Source organism: Galdieria sulphuraria (assembly GCF_000341285.1).
Source record: "Galdieria sulphuraria unplaced genomic scaffold scaf_14, whole genome shotgun sequence".
Classification (NCBI taxonomy): Eukaryota; Rhodophyta; class Bangiophyceae; order Galdieriales; family Galdieriaceae; genus Galdieria; species Galdieria sulphuraria.
The window spans coordinates 86,358-104,991 of record NW_005178461.1 but is presented as its reverse complement, the minus strand read 5'-3'; the positions used below and the strand labels follow the sequence as shown (position 1 = coordinate 104,991).

Here is an 18,634-nt window from a genome sequence, read left to right as displayed (position 1 = left end):
TTGGTCTTGGGTCGAACTTTTTTCTTTCACCAAGTGTAAAGTTTCCATAACGTTGTGGAATACAATGATGAAACAATCGACCACAAAGTATGAACATTTGCAATCCAAACCCAATGCATATACATCACAATATCCCTTTCCCTCTCTCTCTCTTTTATTTCTTTGTGAGAACAACAACAACAACTTAGCCATCCTCTTCATCGTCTCCTTGTTTTAAAGCTTTCTTAAAGTTTTGTCGAAAACGATCATTGACAATAAACATAACAGGCCATAAAATACTTAGCACTAATCTACTATTCTACTGACAATTATCAACTTGTGATAAATAAAAAAGCTCAGTTACCTTGTTGTAAGTTGTCTGTTCAAATCCACTAAAAAATCGAAACCCCAAGTAACCATACAAGGCCAATAATACCCAGTTTGGAATGAGAGGAACGATTCCCAACAGTTGCACATCTTTCAACAATAAGTATTTCTTGGAAGGAAAAGTCAAGTCGCCGTTGAGTGATTGTTGGGAGACACACTTGGCCAAGTAACACTTCCTAAACTTGTGTGACCTTCTCCATGACAGTAAACGATATCCAGATGAAACCAGTAGAGTTGTTTGAGAACTCGTAAACAAAAAGGTAACTTTGGAACTCTTGTACAAAGATGAGAATGGAGACGTGGTCTCCCTATCATCCATCAACTAGAAAACTTATCTCTTAAGGGTTTATCAAAAATTTATGGACACAACCCAAAAACAATGGCAATACGAAGCCACATGAATAGGAGATTTTTAGCTTTATTAGATATATTACAAACAAGTTTCACAACAATAAGAGCCATATATCTCCATGAACGTGGTCCATTCTATACACAATAAAATGTACTACATGACCAACGAGAAACTCCAAAAAATACCTATGAAATATTTTGCTTGACATGATTTTCATTGAAGAAATGAAGAAACACTAAAACGGGTTACTTGAGGCAACGGGGTTTTAAATGAAGAGTTTTCAACATCTCGTTTACGAGAATAATCTGTCCAGGGTGTGGCAAAACTACTCTTTTCATCCATCTTTCCCAAACTTGTCGGAGACCCTTTCATCGGTAACGGTGGCTTATATCTTGATATTGGTGTTGTAAGAAAACTATGATTGGGTTGTTGTGCAGAAACACTTATGTTCTTCATCGGGGTGTGATAACGTTCATTCCAATAACTAGGCTTCCCAGAAGAGGTGCTAACTTCAAATGGACTTGTAGCATCCGGATTGCGAAGCTGCAACAGTTTCAGATATTTCTCTTTCAACTGACGAAACTTCTCTCTAAGATATGCTAGTCTACTTGCAACAAAAATAAAATATTCATATTCTTGTTTCAATACATCTTCTACTGCTTGACCTTTCCATCCCATACTTTTGGATACATTCTGTAGTACGGACATTGCTGTTTGCGTTTGTTGTTCATATTCATTCATGTTCTCCTCCATTTCTTTTAAATAAGAAAAAAATTTATCAAAAAGTTTCTTGACAGCTTCCTCACTTCTGCGAGGAATCGGTGTCATGTCATCCCTTGTTGCTGATTCCATAACAGCATAGACAGTTTCCACGCTATTCATTTCGTTCTTGATAACGTTCTTACAGGCTTGCACTTTCACAACTAGCGACTCCCAAGTGTTCTTGGCTATTTGGAAATGTTGAACTGTTTTGTTGATTCTCGCTTCCGTCTCTTCCAACTGCTGCAAGTTGTTTTGGGTTTCTAGTTTCAAACACTTCTGTCTTTCGTTTCTGATGAACTTTTCTATTTCTAAAATTTCAGTCTTTACAGCGTCCGGGAGTTGCCAAAAGGGAATCGATTTTATAGTTTGAGTATTTTGTGTCGTATTGATAGTCGGTGTAGGACTTGCGTTCGTGGAAGAAGAGAAAATACCTAAAGGTTGCGAAAATAAGCTTGATTGTGTTGTTGTCATACCAGAAGAACCAAAGGTCGGGGGCTTCAAGTTTCCTTGAAGACTAGGTTGATTTTGCGTTCCCGTCCACGGTGATTGAATGGGAGAAGAAAACAAACTACTTGGTTGCAAGTTTTGGCTTGTTGTACCCTGAGGAGCTGGATTGTTTTGAGTAGCAGAGAAAGCCATATTTTGTGTCACTCCAAGAGCTGGGGAAGAAGCGGGGTTTGAAGTATTCCAAGAAAAGGACATGGCTATAACTCCACAAGAATACCAAAATGAAACCAACGGAAATCTCTGAGACTTGTACCGATTGCTTTCCATTCTTTTCATTGATGGAAGGAAGAATGGGCTTCCATGTACAGGTTCCACTTTTGTATATATGCAAAGACTACAATTTGTAGTAGAATATGACATATAATGGTCACTGAATAATCACATGATGTTTTCAAGCTCTGTTTACTCGGTGTCAACAAATTAAGCTGCTTCGATGTCAACATATGCTTTTTTTGTATTCGACTGCTTATTCTATCTGTGCAAACAAAAGATATAGATAGAAGGTGTATATATATAAGTTCGATGTTTTCTTGTTTTTGTCGAGTTGAAAGTACCAATGAAGCTCGTCCAATGTTCTTTACAAAGTTCATGAGTCCTATCTAGACTACAACCAATGTAGCTATAACAGACACTGAACTCTATACCATGAACACTAGTATTGCTTTACAGTTGCTGTTGATAGATGCCATTAATATGAATGAAAGTTGCTATAGTTGCAATAAAAATGATATCCAAGTCGCCAACTGTGGTGAGAAGGAGGGAGGCGGAATAAAACCCGTGATGAATCACAATTCTGTCGGGATTTTTATGTGGGGAAATGACCTTGTGGGGTTTTGAGCAGAAACTTTGAGTCGAACCGTTTGATTACGGCGAGGCTTACGACTAAGAGAGTATTGAACTGCATGTTAAAGGAGCGTCTCAAATCACATGAATTGTAGTTGATTTATATTTGTCTTTTCGAAGTATGTGGTTGAGCTCCGAGAGGAAAGTTACCAAAAAGAAGAGATATAAAAATGCAACATATACGACGCAACTTGTAGAGCACATTGAAGGAACGTTAACCATGGAAGTGAATAATAACTTGAATAGCATTATGTCGTCGGAGGAAGAAGAATGTAACTCGCCTGCCAAAAAAAGCCACGGCAACAGAGTTAGCAAATCCAAGCAAGAAAGTTGCAAAGACCCTGAAATGATCTCATACGGTGATTCACACAAACTCGATATCCAATCCAGTGTTAAAGCTCAAGTACAAATTGAAAGTGCAGGTACTGGTCAACGTGAAAGTTCTCTGGTTTGGTTTCGAGGTCACGACCTCCGTTTAGATGACAACCCAGCATTATTAGCAGCCTTAGAAAGAAAAACAAAATGTTATGCTATTTTTCTCTGGAGTCCAAACTCCTTTGGAAGATGGTATCCTAGTAAACCTTGGTTGTGGTGGCTCCGGTCCTCTCTGCTGGTTCTAGAAAGGGAACTGATAAAATTGGGTGTCAAGTTGCTGTGTAGAAATGGATTAGCAGAAGAAGAGTTGCCATCAGTAGTTCGTGAAATTGGTGCAACAGTCATTTTTTGGAATAGAGCTTATGAACCAATCTATCTGAAGGCGGAAGAACGAGTCATTTCGATGTTTTCTGGAAGTACCGTTAAATTGGTCTCATTCAAGTCAGAACTTTTTGTTGAACCTTGGGAACTGCAGAATGATCATTCTCCCTTCTTTCCTGATTTTCATTCTTATATGAGAGCATGGATGCTTCAGTTGCCTCCACCCGAGCCATTGAGTATCAGCAAACAGTATTGCACATCGTTACCATACACTGAACTTGAGAATCAAGTGGGTCAGTTGGATCTTCTTTCAAAAGAAGATATAGAAGCGTTTGAATCGAAGAATAATTGGAAACCTGGTTGTCGTCAGGCTCAACGAACCTTGAAGGCATTTTTGAGCGACTCTTTTGATAAGTTTGGTGCAGCAAGATATCGAAGAAGTCTAACAGGAACGTCTAAACTGAGTCCACATCTCAAATTTGGAGAATTGAGTGTGAAGAGAATTTTTTATATGGTTAGAAAACGAGTTGCAAACAACCGTGAAAATTGGTATCTCTATTCACAAGCTGCTAAGGCATTTTTGAAAAACTTGTGCCTCCGAGAATATGCCTATCATATACTTTATTATTATCCAAATGCTATAGATACTCCATTGCAAAGCGTTTTCAATCTTTTCCCCTGGGAGCGTGATTATTCTCTCTTAGATCGTTGGTCTGTAGGTCACACAGGTTATCCTATGGTGGATGCAGCCATTCGTGAGTTACGGTCCACTGGATGGATTCATAACATTCTTCGTTTTCTTCTCGCGTCCTTTTTAACGCGTTATTTATTGCTTCCATGGCAACTGGGAGCGCATTTCCTTTATTCACACTTGATAGATGGAGACTTGGCAGCAAATACTTTAGGATGGCAATGGACTGCGGGATGTAATACGGACTCCTTTCCGTTGAGTTGTTTGGTGAATCCTATAGGAATGGGTCGTAAATACGACTCTAGTGGAACATACGTTAGGCAGTGGATACCAGAATTGGCTTCTTTACAGGACAAATACATACATTGTCCTTGGCAGGCACCCGAAGATGTATTAGCGAATGCAAATATTACGTTGGGAAAGACCTATCCGTTTCCTATTGTTGATGTATCTTTTGCAAGAAGTAGAGCAAAGGAAGCATTGAGAATTATGAGGCAGGTAGTAGACGGACAGCATTTACCAAAGAGTCTTTCATCGCCAACTGTGAACGATGTGATTGAAGAATGGCCTGATGAAGAAATAGGAGAGGAGTCCAACCGAATGCTAGAAGAGACATCCATGACAGAACAAGGCTCATCAGCTTTAAGTCTATTACCATCTTTGTGGCAACTTTTACAATATGATTCACCACCGTCCCTTCCAGTGAGTTCTTTGGAACATTTGTTATTTAATTCCGAAAATGAGGATGATGAATTGATGTTGAATGATCTATCCTTTCAGAAAGAAGATGAAACTGCCTATTTTCATTTAGAGAGTCGCGATGATTCCTCTTCCTATATGACTAACAAACTCGATCAACTGACTGCGGCACAGTCAAATATCTCCAATTTTGTAGGTTCTTATAGTCCTTCTATGGGCCAACAGCATGTTTCACAAGTGTTTCTTCCAACATGGATGTCGACTCCTTATTCTGCACAAGAAAGAAGAAGTTATTCGGAAGATGTGCATTTGGAAACCGCTGTTTACGCCCAAAACAATTTTCATCGAAGAATTCCTTCGGCAGAAACGAATCTCAATTACCTCTATCAACCATTTTTAGATAACAGTACGCAAGAGACTGTTCATATGGGTCCATTTTATGGAAATCCTGTTTCTCATAAGCTTGAAAGTTATCCAAGTGAACATAGAATGACGGACGTTTCTCCTTCTTCTTCAATGCTAACTTTTCCTTCAACAAAACGCAAAGTAAAAGCTACTGCCCATTCTTCTGCTCCGATGGAAGAATCAACTCAGAAATGGAACGATATATCTAGTCATCCGGATGATTCCCCTGAAATCATTACAATAAACATGGAAGGTATGCAAGAAAGTCGTAGAGAAACAACAGGAACCACAAAGAGAGTGAGGCAAACTCAGTTGAAGCGAAAACAACTTATGACAGCGCATTCCAGTCACAATAGAACTTCTTTATCGCAGAAAACAAGTAGTAGCGATTGGAGACAGCCACCACAAACGAGCGAAGAAAGACGTGCAATGCTGGAGATAGTTGCAAAGGATAACCAACATGAAGGTCAATTGTTTGCGCAATTCCTTCTCCAATACTATGAGTTGACGGATAATGTAGATCGTCGTATTTCTCGTGATTTTGTACGAGTTCGAAATATGAAAGATCTTTTCCATCAGTGGTGTCCAGATAAGAAGAAACTTTTAAAGATATATAAGATCAAATCTTTTCTAAGTGATATATTGAATCTTGAAGTGACTGGAGAATGGGATAGGCACCTGCATGGTGGAGTTCGAGGTCCTTATGTATATGGTATATGTCCCGTGGAACAAAAAGAACAAACCATGGAAGCTCCCTGAGAAGGATAATGATTATTATATATATATATATATATATGAATGCTGAGCAAACCATCACGATGAGGGAGAGAGAGATCGAGATATGAGGTGATTGTTTAGGTTTCGTGGATCAATAAAAAAGGGGTTATCATTTTTGGATAAGTTTGTTATGGCGCTGCGTTTGAAAGAGACAACAATAGGTTTTGGCTGTTTCTTATGCAACTTAGGTTACAACAATAAAGAGCTTTTTGGAAGAAACTGTTTTGGTTGTAGGGAAACCTGTCAAACCGTCAATAAAAGGGAGTTTCGCAGGTTGCCTCGAAACCAACTTTCTCATATGCTTGTTGCTCAAAGGAAGGAATATGCAGATGAAGCTAACAGTTCTTTCCCGGAAGATAACCATCCTACAAATACAGGTCACTCAATCACAACTTGTCGCTCAGTTAGACTCAAGTTGTTGTGGAGAGACCCAGAGTTTCGTGCAAAGAATTTGGCTGGTAGGAGAGCGAGTCACGTGTTGTTGAAACAATCAACGGTTGTTCGAGAGCGTTGGAAGAACCCACAATTTCGGAAGAAAGTTTGTGAAGCACTAAAGGGAAGAAGTGCTTGGAATAAAGGAAAGCGCTTGTCAAGAGAAACCAGAATACGGATGAGTATCGCTGCCAAGAAAAGACACGAGCTTAAAAAAGATAAACTTATGAGTTCCTCTTCCAACATATTGTTTGTTGAAAATCAACAGCATTGTGAACTTTCTCAAGTGCTTCTACAGAGACTACAATATTTGTACAAGGATCTCAAATTGTGGAGTGATGGTTTCCGTTCCACTTACACTCGACTGCCTAGAATGAGTGATGTAGAAAAGTCATGTGCTCCGATACTGCTGTTAAAGATAAACAGATACTTAGAACTGAGGAATATACTGAGAAGTAAGCCATACTGCATGAATTTTGGAAATATGGTTATCTTGAAAGAAGATACGGAAAAGGAGTATAAGCAGATTTTTTTGGATGGCAAGGAAATTCGATAGTCTTTCGACATGATCTTTTTGTAGGATGATGTGCCCGTCAAACTGACGTAAATAGCAGCGACGTATTGGGAAGATGTACTGCATTTTTGTACGTATTTCTGTTATCGACACTGTATAAAATTTGTGTATCAGACAACTATGAATATGCCTTGTACTACAAGTCTAGAAAAGAAACACAACCTTTCATTCTCCTTGCTGTTCAGAAAGTTTGCAGACATTTGATGAAATGTATTGTGAATGTATTCTTGTTTTGAAAGGATAGGATTTCTTCATATGGACTAGATAATGAGTTGACTCTGAACGGAATGGAGGGATTCTGCAAGGTAAACTACATTCTTGTGGATGAAGGTATTTAGAGAAGTTATCAAGGGATACAGGTGACCATTGTTTTAAAGTGATTCTGTAACAACATCACTTGTAATTTTCTTATTTTGTATAAAATACTCATTTTTTTCTCTTGTCCACTGAAAACCAACATTACAACATTCAGTAGGTTTTACAACCTTGCGTACATGGATCTAATCTGTTGGGGGCTCAAGAGGCTTCCAGAAGATGAGGCAGTTTCAACGTTGAGATGCTATGTCTGATACTACTAGTCGAAATAATATGAAAAACTGGAATGAAACCATTCAGTTGGAAATATCCACGTTGGAGAGAAACATCTTGTCTCACCGCACAAAAGAGAGTGTACAGCAACTCTGTGTTTTTGATTTTGATGGGACTCTGGTAGGAAGACAATATATTTGGGTCACAGTTGCTCAGTAAATGCGCTAGGTAAAGACTCCTTGTCCTGAGGAGGGAAAAGAGAAATATCATCAATACTACTTTCAACCTTGGCCTTTTCGGAGTTGGTGGTCTAGACCAGAGTCGCTTTTGCCGCCAGTTATATCTCACCCACTGCCTCCTGAACTAGTCATATCTTCAGTCGTATCTCAGTTCCGTTATTTAGACCAAGAGTTGACCAATTTGTGCATCGTATTGACAGGTCGCTTATCGACTGTTCGTCCTCAGGTATTGCGTATAACACAACAACTCGACGTGGGAATTCTACCTTGGCGGGTATTTTGTAAACCAGAAAGTTTGCATTGGACGACTGACACGTTCACTTATAAACAACAAGTGCTTCAGGAGTTGGCTCGAAGATTTGGAGATATTCGTCGATTTATTATTTATGAGGATCGCTTGTCACAGGTGAACCTCTTCAAAAATGTTCTTGCACCCAACATGCAGAAACAGTTTTCAATAGATACGTCTCTTTACCATGTGAAAGGTGAAGAGATTATAAATTATGGAACTTGTTAATATTAGTATACTTGTTGAGAAGAAGTAGCTAGTTACTTGAAGAGAACTTGAAGCATAGTAAAAGAAAATTTTGGCGCCATTTGGAAATTTCTAAATTGCTTAGGATGAACCAAGACAATGTAGTGACGATGGTAGACGTAGTTAGACAACAAGAAGAAGAAAGTGAGTCTTTGTTGTACCTTTCATTATCTTTCGAGTACTTAACTCAGTAGATTGGCATGATTCTTCTTGTACCTTTCCTTTGAATTGTGCGTCACAAGACGTCTTCGGTTGCAAACAGTGCACCAGGGATGGACAGACGGCTGGCTTTTGTCGTGGTTGTAGAGCTATTTGTCATGGTGAACACTTTGAGAAGACGTTTGAAATAGATGGTAAAAGAGACTTTATCTGTGACTGTGGAAACAGCAAGATGCACAACACCTGCAAACTTTTTCCTGATAAACCAGCCACAAACGAAACGAACAAGTACAACCACAACTTTTGGAATCGTTTCTGTTACTGTGAAAAAGAGTACAGTGAGGACGCTGAAGATATGATCCAGTGTTTTGTTTGTGAAGACTGGTATCATGTTTCGTGTTTGAACCTGAAGGCACCTTGGTGTGCTGGGAATATATTTGAAGAGGAGTTTGACCTTGTTTGTTCACTTTGTATTCAAAAATATCCTTTTTTACAACACATTCTAAACGTATACCCGACTAAACCGAATGGACAAGAGTTAAAGTTCTGCGTGACTCAGAGTTTGCCGAGTGAGCCAGAACAACTAGCAAATGGAGACTATGGCTTGTTTCGTGGTTGGCAGAATTATCTTTGTCGATGTGAAGAGTGCAGTTATACCGTGTCCGAGCAAGGACTTTTGTTTCTGTTTGAGGACGATGCAGAGGGAGAAGGAGAGGATCCCGATAACCATGTTTCGCGTTTACTACACGATCCTATCGTGGAAAGAATGTTTGTAGAGCGTTATGCACTAGCTAGGGAGCTTTTATACGAAGAATTGAGACCCTTTGCAGAAAGCAAGTCCATTGTGACGGAGCAGGATATGAACGCAATATTGAACCGACTCAAAGAAAGGATTTTTAGCGAGACGACCGCGTCCTAAAACATGTATCCATTATAATAGGACATTTCAAGTCATGGATATAAAATGAATATGTTCTCATGCGTTTGTTGTCTCTTGATGCTTTACTGGATAGTCGCAGCCCATAAGTTCTTAAGAGTTACATATCTTAGAATCAACAGATGATTGGAACTTAAATAAAAGAGTTTTTTACTGTGAACATGAGAGATATTGTATTTTTTTACCTTTCCACGTTTATTCTTAGCATCTGTGATTGTTCGACATCATCTTTCTCTTTCTCTTTCTCTTTCCGTCACAATGTGTTAAAATTTTCCCGCCATGCGAGTTCCTGTTTGCTATTCAAAAGAAAACGCAAAGGACTGGATACTTTTAGAGTTGCAAGGGTCGTTTCACTTGAATGAACAAAGCACACATCAAAGCTTACACAGAATAGAAGAAACGACACAATTGGGAGGTTTGAACATAGGCGACTTGTGGGTGAACTGGGAACAAGTAGGCTCTGGTCACATATCACATAGCAAAACTGAATATCTTTTTCTCTAGGCAACTGCCAAACTTCGAGTGGGAAATTCTCTACTACAGGGAAAGGTGGAAAGTTTGAAAAAGCCATTCGCAGTCCTAAAGAAGGAAGCAAACGGGAAAGAGAACCAAGCTTCCATACAAGTATTGGGAGTAGCCAAAACGAGGATTCTTTTCAATACCAGGTGAGTTGAAGGGTTTTCTTTTTTACTGTATTCCAATACTTTTCAGACCACTACTGCTGACAAAATAGTGTACTATCTTATGGACATGTAAAATCTAAAAGCCGGATTTTACAAAGGAAAGCTAAAGTTCTCAAAGAAACAGGAAACCGGCTTAAACACCCAATTCTGACCCACTTTCAAACGATGTAAATTCGTTGGCATACGAAAAAGATAAGCTAATCGACGAGTGAACTGTGCAGATGTCCCACTTAAAGGTATTCCGAAAACTTCAGCAGTCCCATTATACTTTCCTAGCGTCATCAATTCTCCCAAATGTTCATATCGAAATGGAACCGGTTTCTTATTGCAAAGCGATGCCCAAATATTCCAAGCAGCACATTCTGCTTGTTGGATGGCTACTTGAGCAGTGGCTTTACATCTTTGTCCGTTGACATCTGTCACTGCTGCAGCATCTCCTAGAACAAATATATTATCATGCCTTGTAGCTTGTAAAGTACTCGACGTAAGAATACGTCCTGTTGGATCCTTTTCTAATGCAACAAATTGCAACCATGAAGAAGGTTTAAAACCTGCAGTCCATAATACTAAATCGGCATCGAACTTCTTCTCCGACTCTTGGGTTGATTCTTGGATCGACTTTAGCGACACAGCATTCTCAGTGACGCAACTCACTTCCATATCCAACAATGATTCCACATTCAAAGAACGAAGAGTTTGCAACGCAACATTTCTGTTGTGTTCACTTGCAGCATCAAGTAAACGGTTTCCTCGATCCACGATGCATACTCTTGCCTCTCCTCGAAAGTATTCTGCAACATTGGAAGCTAGTTCAACACCGGAGTAGGAACCACCGATTACAAAAATAACAGGTTTCCTGTTCTGTTGACGTCTCATCTTGGTTAAGTTGACTAATTTCTGTTTCAGTTGTTCGGCGTGTTCCAATGTACGAAATGGTAATGCATACTTGTCGGCACCAGGAACTGATGACAAACTTGGTTCCGTACCGATGGCAATAACCAATCTATCATGATAAAATTCCTTTTGCCCATATTTGGTGGAAAATATCTCACAAGTTGACTTTTGTACATCAACTTTTTCAACTTGTCCCAACACAAACTCAACATCTGTTCCTTGCAATAACTGAGAAAACGTTGGCGCCACTTGCCACTTGTCCAACTGTCCAAAAGCTACTTCGTACAACATGGGTAAAAACACAAAACGGTCTGACCGATCAACGAGAGTAATCTTGGGTTTGGTTAGCCTCGTCCAAGGATAACGCGATAGTGTCAATGCGGTGTAAAGACCACCAAAGCCTCCACCTAAAATGGTTATTTTCGGATGCAGTATTGGCTTCGAACTATTGACAGACTTCTCTCTGGTTGTATATAAACAGGAGAGATGGAGAGAAGGAGCTCGTACTTGGCGTCGTTTGGAGGGAAATAAGAAACGGGTAGAACTCAAAAAATGGGTTCTTCTAAAGCAGTTAAACGAGGACTTCCGACTACATATGCCATGGACATAAGCCAATAGCATGTTGTTTCAATAAATTCTAAATGATTGGTAAATGAATAATGGCCTTGAAGAATCCACAAATATTTAGTAATTTATTGATCAACGGTATCGAAATTATGCCTTTCGTGATGCTGTACGAAGTTTCTCTATCCAGTATTGTCTGCTTTTAGAATCTGCTGCTGCGAAGAAAATCTCACTAGTAGACGTCTGTACTCGGAACACATATCGAGGCTTACCAGAAATAACTACCGTATTTGGTTCACTCTTCACTTGAGTCTGCTTCAGTGCAAGCATTTTTGACTTGGTTGGTTGCAGAGTCTGGTTTTTCTCCATTTCAAAAATACACAAAACATTTCCGAACACCGAATGCGGTAGTATGGCGACAAAACGCCGCCGCCAAAATTTCATCAAGTGTCCTTTTCGTTGCCAAAGTTCACCTTCGGCTCGAATGTCTGAACCAGCTTCTTGAGTCGCTGTCTGAGGCGAATATTTCGGTCCATGAACAGCAATGGGTCTTGATACGGAAGGAGTACTGGTTACGAGCTGTTCCGACGGTCTCCAATCTCGAAAAGATATCCTTCTTGTGTTTTCTTGCGAGTCTTGTAAAACGGGCAAGTCTGGATGATTCTGAGAATTTCGAATGGGATACTGATCAGAAAGTTCAGCTCCTGCGCCTCCACTGTTTCTCGAAAGGTGATCCGAAACAAAGCTGGAATAAGAAGGAATACGAGAGTAGTCATCAGGAAAATGATTAGAGAAACTACCTCTCGAAACGTTGAGCAAATTGGCATCACTTGAACGACCAGGTAGGTTAGAAGAATCAAAGTATTTCTCACGTCGAAGATATATATCACTTGGCCTTGTATTTTGCAAGTGAGAGTTTGCAAAATAAAAATCTGAGCTTCTTCCTTGCATTCCAAAATGGGCCTGCCTTTTTGGATCGGCAAAAAATTCTGTCGCATTGACCCACTGATTTTCACAACTTGTGGAACTTTGTTGTTCAGAAGTTGTTGAACGTTCAGTATCATTCGTGTGAAGACGGTGACGTCTATGTCTACGAGGAGGCTCTTTCAAGGCATTCACTCGACTCCTAATATCTTCAAGCGAAGAAAGAAGATTGTTAGCTCCTTCCTTTTCGGTGTTTGAAGAAACCTGAGAAACTCTTAGACTAGAAATACTAGGATGAGAAGAAGAAGTCTCCTTGGACGTATCTAAAGATGATGAAATGGATTCGTTGGTTGTCATACTGGAGAGTCTTTCTCTTAAACAACGAATTTCTTTACGAATATCCGATAATGCATCGTCTCCAATGTATGCGACTTGCATTCTTGCATTTACACTGGATTGACTAGCTTTATTACTCACTTCTCGCATCATATTACCACGAAGCCGAAGCTGTTGATTCATCAGACTCTCAAGTTCTGAGATACGCTCTCGAATATCGTCTTCATTGTATCTCCTTTCATCCAACAGCTCGTTACCTGGAGATGTTTGTGAAATTTCTTGTCTTTCTTGAACTGGTAGTACTTGGGCAGAACTCTTCATAGTGATAGGACTCTTTGAGTTCTCTGCAATTGTTTGAAGCTGTTGATCAGTATCCAAAGGATTGGATTCATCTGTGGTGTTCTGTCTCTTTGAATTCCACACATTTTCCATTTTCTTGAATATTTGATGTTTTTCTATTTGTGAAAGAGGCAAATCACATTCCGACTCACGATCCGACTCAGAATAGGTTGCAACATCGAAAACTTCCTCCTGTGCTTCCTCACGCACATTTTGACTGCAAAAATTTTCTTTTTCTGTTGAGTCTCCACAAGAAACAAGCTCTTCTAAAGTATTCATTTTTGGGTCAGTTGGTGAATTGGACGAAATGAAATGGTTAGTTTCTTGTAAAATTCTTAGCGTTTTCTGAAAATCCTTCAATACACTGAACGTTTCTGTACCCATTCCATCCAATTCCAAAACTATAAATTTGAAAACCTGTCTCTCAGCCAAATTGTGAACTTCCATTTGTAGACGAGAACCAACGTATAAAAGCAAGTTCTTCTCCACTATTTGTTCCGTAAATAGGACGTATGAAACCAATTTGTTACTAAAATGGATAGTGACGAGAAGACTCTCGAAGATGCTGAAAAACGAAGGCTCGGTGGAAACATTGTGGGATTGAGAGTCATCAATTTTCCTCAAGAAAATATTTCCTCTTTCCTTCAACTCTTCAAGTGCATGTGCATCACAATCTTGTATCTCCTCATATTCCTCATCTGCATTTAGTCCATAAACACGCAATCTCTCCAGTGAGTTGCCAACTTCCTGTGATAGAAAGAATTGAAGGAAGTTGTTACACGATTCAAAGACATTGCCTTGCGAGTTATTCTTAATATGTGACCAAACCACAATATTACCGTCTTCTAGCTGGTTGATGACTGTGAAATATACAAATTCTTGAGCTTTATAGAATTCCTCAGGCTGTGTGTACACGTTGTCAAAGGCTAACTGTATTTTTTCTCCGTCGGGTGAGTCTGCATAGAGACGACAATCTTTTACCTTCAACTTGTTTCTCCATTCTTTGACACAGTTTTTAGAGTTTTGTATAACAAGAAATGCTTTCAAGTAGTTCATAGAAAACGAAGCCTTTCAAGGCGGGAAATTTTCCCACAAAACGGACAATTTTTTTTTTGAAAAAAGGAAATCCGGAATTTGGGAAAAGTGGGAATTTCTCATCCAGTGGCAAAATGGGCATCCTCCTTTGCCAATAATACCTTTTCAACCATATGGGCAGATAAATTCTTCTCAGACTGCAGAATCTCTCTCATACTTTCAACACCACTATCTTCCAATTGACATTCTACCAAACATCTTTGTCCACTTTTGATAGCCGTTGTTTCCAGTTCAGGATAATTCACAGCCAAACGATAAACCGCAATGACAATCAAACATGCGATATAGTATCTATCTTCAGAAGATAAAGAGTCTGAGAAACGTCTTAATAACTCAAAAAAGTAACCGAAGATCATCCATGAACTTTGATCTGCTATACATTTGGGATGCTGCACACATACTAAGAGAACTTCAGCAACTTCCAAACAAAATCGACCAGTATGAAATAGCAACGATAACGCAACCCGTTTCATTTCGATATCTAGAAAAACAGCAGGTCCGGGAACAAACAAATATTTACCATTTTCTTTCTTTCTCTTTCCAAAAAAATTTTTCACCAAATAACAAGACTCCTCGTAAACCGATTTGTATTGTACAGGTAAGTGAGAAACAGAAGCCAACCAAAAGTAAAACATACGCCTGCAGCTCTCCATAGACTGACTTCTTAAAGTATTCCATGAAACTTTTAAAAAGGTGCGAAACATTTTGTCCACCCATTTGCATCTACATAGCAAATCGTGATTCATCACAACTTCCCATAGCAAATATAAACATGAGATATCACATTGTGAACGAATATCCGCTTCCATCCAATGAGCTATAAATGCATCCATAAGAGGAACTATTTCATTCAAAGATAGCTGCTTTATCAAATGGCAAAGGATATTTGCTACAATGACCAAATAACATTGTGATTGTCCATTGTCATGATCTGAAGAGACACTCAAGTACTCGTTGCATATATCTACACATTCATTGATTACCAGTTTCACATGATTGGAGTGGTAATAATAAAACACAGAAAGGTTCAGAAAATGGCACAGAAAACATGAGAATGCTGCAAACCGAAGGAAACTCTCTTCCCAAAATCTATCCAACAATGTTTCTCCTAAACGAAACGATTTCAAAGTATCAACTAAAATAGGCAAATAATCCTTCCATTGCTCGAAGGAATTCTTGGAAAGTTCAAAGCGAGAAATCACTTTACCAACCATGAGAAGAAGACGGCTGAAAACAACGAATAGCTTCTTCTGACTTGGACCATCTCCTATAGCAACTACAGGATACTTGCCAAAAGATCGGATCGTAAGAAAAATAAAATTGACAAGTTTGAGCAACTCAGATGAAATATGCTCGTTTTTTTGCTTGACAGAGTCACGCAACGCCAATCCATAGACTGCATCAATATCGTTCACAACAACAGGAATATCTTCAGAAACACCATTGTTCTTCAACAAATCCTCAAATTCAGCCTTGTTTCCATCAGATTCAAAAAAAGTACACAATAATGCTTCGAAACTTTCCATCAATTGTATTGCGAGACAGAACTGTTGCTCCGAACTTTCAACGGAAAATGGCATATTGTGGTCCAAAAGGCTTGCGAAAAGGCTTAAAAGCTCATACAGATTATCTCTGAGATACGAATTCCTATGTTCCCTTAAGAGGCAGATCAACTGTGAGCCTGTTTCAAAAGCGGAGACGCCGTTATGACGAAGGTGAATCTTCAGGTGAGCCATAAAACTGGTTGGTAAGAATTCCGGCTTTGAACAAGTCGAAAGAAAACTTTCAAGGAATCTTACAGCATCTTTTCTTGTTTCTTCATCTGCACAATAATTGAGAGAAAGAAAAATTAGCCAAGTCTACATAACAAACCTGGATCAATAATACAAGGAATCACTGCGTTAACAATACTGCCGCCGTGTTCTTCTAAATCTTTCACAGGAATGTTCTTCAAATCCTTAATAAACCCTCTAAGAGCTGACCTCGACACTACAAAGTTCTTTTTCCGTAGCTGTAAAAGCCAAGTAGACACTGTTTCGCCTCCTTTGACAGAATCAATATTATTTGTTGAAGTTTCAGGTACTCTAACATTTATCCTTTTTCTACGTATTTCGGTATTTGTCAGCGCTGCAGACTTGTGCTTTCCTTCTAGAGCACGAAGCTTTCTCTTTTGTTTGCCCATATCACCACCCGTGCTGTGCAATATTAGGAATGTTATACAACTTGAGATTCCGGTTTCAAGTCTTGTTCCAAAATAGAAAGGTAACTTTTCTTTTATTTCTAGAATAGTTTTCTATAAATAAAATTGCTGAAGTTGGTTGAAAAAGAAGCTCCTTCAAAAGGCCAAATGATTTAAGGCATCGGTATTTTTGAACGAAAAGAGAATCTAACTTGAAGAAAGCTTGAGTTAAAACGACTTCTTCACGCAGTTCAGTGATGGAACCGAGAGTGAGCATTCCTGGCTACAATTTTAATAAAACGAATATTCCTACTTTTCAAAACTCGTGCTTGCACCTTAGACTCTTCTTTATTCTTTTATCAGCTACTTTCTAGGGACCCCTCGTAACAACTGTCTTTTGTACGACCCGTTTCTAAGAAAGTATGTAAAATTTCTACATTGTCTTCAAGTTCTGGAAAGACTAAAACAGTGCATACATGTGAAACCACAAGCGTCTTGTCGGGTTCTCGTAGTCGTTCCCCGCGACTTGAAATGTCTAATTAACTTTCTCAGAGTATTCGTATGGGACGACAATGGATTCCTACGATCTGACTTCATATTTGGCAATGAACCGCACGTGCCCAACTGATTGCGGCCACTCACCCAATTTTGTCCAGAATCGTTCTACTGGACCTCCATTGGAGAGTTCGAATCCTTTTTCTATAAAAGCAGCAGCTCTTCTCGAGTTTCTTAATACCGTTTGCAAAATGAATGGGCTAGGTGCGAGAGTTGATGTTGTTGGAGAGGAAATGTTCAGAAGCTCTATGGAGATACTCCGAGCTTCTCAAGAACAACAAGCAGGTGCTAACAAAAGTGGTGACGATGAGAACGGAGGTTTTGAAGCCAACAAGCTTGCTCCGTTGTCAGACGAAGACAAAAGTACCATCCGCTTCAACGCTTTTGGTACAGCGGCTGGGTTCTTTGTCAACGGCTATATGTACGACATCAACTCAGTTTTGCTGACGATGTTCACGGACATATTTCCGAGTGTTGGTAACGACACAACTGTTCAGGCAGCAGTTGGAGTTTCTATGTTATATGGTGTTATGTTTGGTCTACTTGCCTTTGGCTTTATAGCAGATTACTTTGGAAGGAAGAAAGGTCTGATTATGTGTTCTTGTCTTGTGCTTCTTGGAAACATATTGGGAGTTGCTATGAATGGTACCTCTCATGTCGGTATGATATGGATGATGTGTATTGCCCTTGGAGTTGCTGGTCTAGGAATGGGTGGAGAGTATACCTGTAATGTTCCAAATGTAATGGAAGATAGTGAGCAAGTCAACACAGCAACACGTGGGCGAAGAGTTGCTATGCTGGTCATGTGTCTTGAAGTTATCGGAAATTTTGCACCTTTCGTTGTTCAACTCATCTTAGTAGCAATCGCATGTCGCAATGCCCATTTGGGTGCTGCCTCTCATTGTAACTGGAATGTAGTTGCAAGACTCTCATTTGGTATAGCTACTATCCCAGTTATTACAGTTCTTATTTTCCGAACAAGAATGAAGGATTCACTGATGTTTAAGAAGGATCAAGAAAGGAGGCACCGGAGATATGATGGTTTAGATTTGTTTGTTATTTTACGTCATTTTTTGCCTCGAACTGTTGGAACTGTTATCATGTGGTTCCTTATCGACTGGATAAACTATAGTCAAGGAACTTTTGGTGGCCTCATTCTTCAACACGTTATCGGAGTTTCTCTGTTCAAGAGCATTTGGCTATCTCTTGCTGAAGGTGCTGCGTGGCTGATCTGGTTACCTTTTGTCGCTGCCTTTGTTGTCGACAAACTGGGTAGACGTAAGACGGAGTTATTGGGTTGGCTTTGGTTAGCTTGCACTCAAATTATTAATACCGGCTTCTTTTATCAGCTGAAGGCTCAACCTATTGCCTGGATTATCTGGAGTACTTTTGTTGCAGGGTGAGTTTTGCTTAAAATATTATCGAGTATCATTGTATTTATGGTTTGTATCTAGTTTTCAATATTTTGTATTTATTCCGGTATACTTGGTACCAGCAGAGGCCTTTCCTACCAGGATTCGTGCTACTATGTACGGTGTTTCTTCATCTCTGGAAAGATGGGGG

At 39.4% G+C, this 18,634-nt stretch overlaps 11 protein-coding genes across 12 annotated transcripts in view; 6 read left to right on the top strand and 5 right to left on the bottom strand.

Annotated features, from left to right (window-relative positions):
- Positions 1-60: 60 nt before the first annotated feature.
- Gasu_20760 (uncharacterized protein) lies at positions 61-761 on the bottom strand. The gene is made up of 2 exons (XM_005707078.1): positions 344-761; positions 61-298 (listed from the first exon to the last, which is right to left on the bottom strand). The coding sequence occupies exons 1-2, from the start codon at positions 683-685 to the stop codon at positions 185-187; spliced, it is 456 nt and encodes a 151-aa protein (XP_005707135.1). The 5' UTR covers positions 686-761; the 3' UTR covers positions 61-184.
- A 7-nt stretch (positions 762-768) lies between these two features.
- On the bottom strand, positions 769-2,271 carry Gasu_20750 (uncharacterized protein). Its single transcript, XM_005707077.1, has one exon. It carries the CDS (start codon positions 2,252-2,254, stop codon positions 932-934), a length of 1,323 nt encoding a protein of 440 aa, XP_005707134.1. The 5' UTR covers positions 2,255-2,271; the 3' UTR covers positions 769-931.
- Positions 2,272-2,811: 540 nt separating this feature from the next.
- Gasu_20740 (deoxyribodipyrimidine photo-lyase / cryptochrome) lies at positions 2,812-6,332 on the top strand. The gene has a single exon (XM_005707076.1). It carries the CDS (start codon positions 2,952-2,954, stop codon positions 6,078-6,080), a length of 3,129 nt encoding a protein of 1,042 aa, XP_005707133.1. The 5' UTR covers positions 2,812-2,951; the 3' UTR covers positions 6,081-6,332.
- A 49-nt stretch (positions 6,333-6,381) lies between these two features.
- Positions 6,382-7,541, top strand: Gasu_20730 (uncharacterized protein). Its single transcript, XM_005707075.1, has one exon. The coding sequence runs from the start codon at positions 6,397-6,399 to the stop codon at positions 7,084-7,086; it is 690 nt and encodes a 229-aa protein (XP_005707132.1). The 5' UTR covers positions 6,382-6,396; the 3' UTR covers positions 7,087-7,541.
- A 50-nt stretch (positions 7,542-7,591) lies between these two features.
- On the top strand, positions 7,592-8,470 carry Gasu_20720 (uncharacterized protein). Its single transcript, XM_005707074.1, has 2 exons — positions 7,592-7,812; positions 7,861-8,470. The coding sequence occupies exons 1-2, from the start codon at positions 7,666-7,668 to the stop codon at positions 8,386-8,388; spliced, it is 675 nt and encodes a 224-aa protein (XP_005707131.1). The 5' UTR covers positions 7,592-7,665; the 3' UTR covers positions 8,389-8,470.
- A 1-nt stretch (position 8,471) lies between these two features.
- On the top strand, positions 8,472-9,659 carry Gasu_20710 (E3 ubiquitin-protein ligase UBR7). Its single transcript, XM_005707073.1, has 2 exons — positions 8,472-8,550; positions 8,601-9,659. Exons 1-2 carry the CDS (start codon positions 8,493-8,495, stop codon positions 9,482-9,484), a joined length of 942 nt encoding a protein of 313 aa, XP_005707130.1. The 5' UTR covers positions 8,472-8,492; the 3' UTR covers positions 9,485-9,659.
- A 72-nt stretch (positions 9,660-9,731) lies between these two features.
- Gasu_20700 (chromosome transmission fidelity protein 8) lies at positions 9,732-10,256 on the top strand. 2 transcript variants are annotated; one of them, XM_005707072.1, is made up of 3 exons: positions 9,732-9,955; positions 10,007-10,167; positions 10,214-10,256. In XM_005707072.1, the coding sequence occupies exons 1-3, from the start codon at positions 9,782-9,784 to the stop codon at positions 10,233-10,235; spliced, it is 357 nt and encodes a 118-aa protein (XP_005707129.1). In that variant the 5' UTR covers positions 9,732-9,781; the 3' UTR covers positions 10,236-10,256. The 2 variants fall into 2 exon arrangements, with proteins under 2 accessions (XP_005707129.1, XP_005707128.1); XM_005707071.1 differs by having other exon boundaries at positions 10,007-10,246.
- On the bottom strand, positions 10,251-11,721 carry Gasu_20690 (NADH dehydrogenase). The gene has a single exon (XM_005707070.1). The coding sequence runs from the start codon at positions 11,698-11,700 to the stop codon at positions 10,276-10,278; it is 1,425 nt and encodes a 474-aa protein (XP_005707127.1). The 5' UTR covers positions 11,701-11,721; the 3' UTR covers positions 10,251-10,275.
- Positions 11,722-12,620: 899 nt separating this feature from the next.
- On the bottom strand, positions 12,621-14,351 carry Gasu_20680 (uncharacterized protein). Its single transcript, XM_005707069.1, has 2 exons — positions 12,832-14,351; positions 12,621-12,769 (listed from the first exon to the last, which is right to left on the bottom strand). The coding sequence occupies exons 1-2, from the start codon at positions 14,296-14,298 to the stop codon at positions 12,734-12,736; spliced, it is 1,503 nt and encodes a 500-aa protein (XP_005707126.1). The 5' UTR covers positions 14,299-14,351; the 3' UTR covers positions 12,621-12,733.
- Positions 14,352-14,370: 19 nt separating this feature from the next.
- Positions 14,371-16,531, bottom strand: Gasu_20670 (uncharacterized protein). Its single transcript, XM_005707068.1, has 2 exons — positions 16,210-16,531; positions 14,371-16,159 (listed from the first exon to the last, which is right to left on the bottom strand). The coding sequence occupies exons 1-2, from the start codon at positions 16,517-16,519 to the stop codon at positions 14,397-14,399; spliced, it is 2,073 nt and encodes a 690-aa protein (XP_005707125.1). The 5' UTR covers positions 16,520-16,531; the 3' UTR covers positions 14,371-14,396.
- Positions 16,532-17,251: 720 nt separating this feature from the next.
- Positions 17,252-18,634, top strand: part of Gasu_20660 (MFS transporter, PHS family, inorganic phosphate transporter) — a 1,922-nt gene continuing 539 nt past the window's right edge. Inside the window, exons 1-2 of the mRNA XM_005707067.1 lie at positions 17,252-18,470; positions 18,526-18,634. The exon at positions 18,526-18,634 is cut by the window's right edge and continues 539 nt beyond it. Of these exons, the coding sequence (XP_005707124.1) occupies positions 17,263-18,470; positions 18,526-18,634 (1,317 nt within the window). The 5' untranslated portion in view covers positions 17,252-17,262. The remainder of the gene's footprint in view (positions 18,471-18,525) is intronic.

Bases quoted from the DNA above. Each gene is read 5' to 3' on its own strand.
- Gasu_20760 (XM_005707078.1), bottom strand. From the start codon at position 685: ATGGATGATAGGGAGACCACGTCTCCATTCTCATCTTTGTACAAGAGT. The intron at 299-343 runs GTAACTGAGCTT...AATTGTCAGTAG, and splicing joins AACAGACAACTTACAACAAG to AATAGTAGATTAGTGCTAAG.
- Gasu_20750 (XM_005707077.1), bottom strand. From the start codon at position 2,254: ATGGAAAGCAATCGGTACAAGTCTCAGAGATTTCCGTTGGTTTCATTT.
- Gasu_20740 (XM_005707076.1), top strand. From the start codon at position 2,952: ATGTGGTTGAGCTCCGAGAGGAAAGTTACCAAAAAGAAGAGATATAAA.
- Gasu_20730 (XM_005707075.1), top strand. From the start codon at position 6,397: ATGCTTGTTGCTCAAAGGAAGGAATATGCAGATGAAGCTAACAGTTCT.
- Gasu_20720 (XM_005707074.1), top strand. From the start codon at position 7,666: ATGTCTGATACTACTAGTCGAAATAATATGAAAAACTGGAATGAAACC. The intron at 7,813-7,860 runs GTAGGAAGACAA...TAAATGCGCTAG, and splicing joins TTGATTTTGATGGGACTCTG to GTAAAGACTCCTTGTCCTGA.
- Gasu_20710 (XM_005707073.1), top strand. From the start codon at position 8,493: ATGAACCAAGACAATGTAGTGACGATGGTAGACGTAGTTAGACAACAA. The intron at 8,551-8,600 runs GTGAGTCTTTGT...TTAACTCAGTAG, and splicing joins TAGACAACAAGAAGAAGAAA to ATTGGCATGATTCTTCTTGT.
- Gasu_20700 (XM_005707072.1), top strand. From the start codon at position 9,782: ATGCGAGTTCCTGTTTGCTATTCAAAAGAAAACGCAAAGGACTGGATA. The intron at 9,956-10,006 runs GTAGGCTCTGGT...CTTTTTCTCTAG, and splicing joins TGTGGGTGAACTGGGAACAA to GCAACTGCCAAACTTCGAGT. The intron at 10,168-10,213 runs GTGAGTTGAAGG...AATACTTTTCAG, and splicing joins AGGATTCTTTTCAATACCAG to ACCACTACTGCTGACAAAAT.
- Gasu_20690 (XM_005707070.1), bottom strand. From the start codon at position 11,700: ATGCTATTGGCTTATGTCCATGGCATATGTAGTCGGAAGTCCTCGTTT.
- Gasu_20680 (XM_005707069.1), bottom strand. From the start codon at position 14,298: ATGAACTACTTGAAAGCATTTCTTGTTATACAAAACTCTAAAAACTGT. The intron at 12,770-12,831 runs GTTTCTTCAAAC...TGAAGATATTAG, and splicing joins CTAGTCTAAGAGTTTCTCAG to GAGTCGAGTGAATGCCTTGA.
- Gasu_20670 (XM_005707068.1), bottom strand. From the start codon at position 16,519: ATGGGCAAACAAAAGAGAAAGCTTCGTGCTCTAGAAGGAAAGCACAAG. The intron at 16,160-16,209 runs GTTTGTTATGTA...ATTATTGTGCAG, and splicing joins TCCTTGTATTATTGATCCAG to ATGAAGAAACAAGAAAAGAT.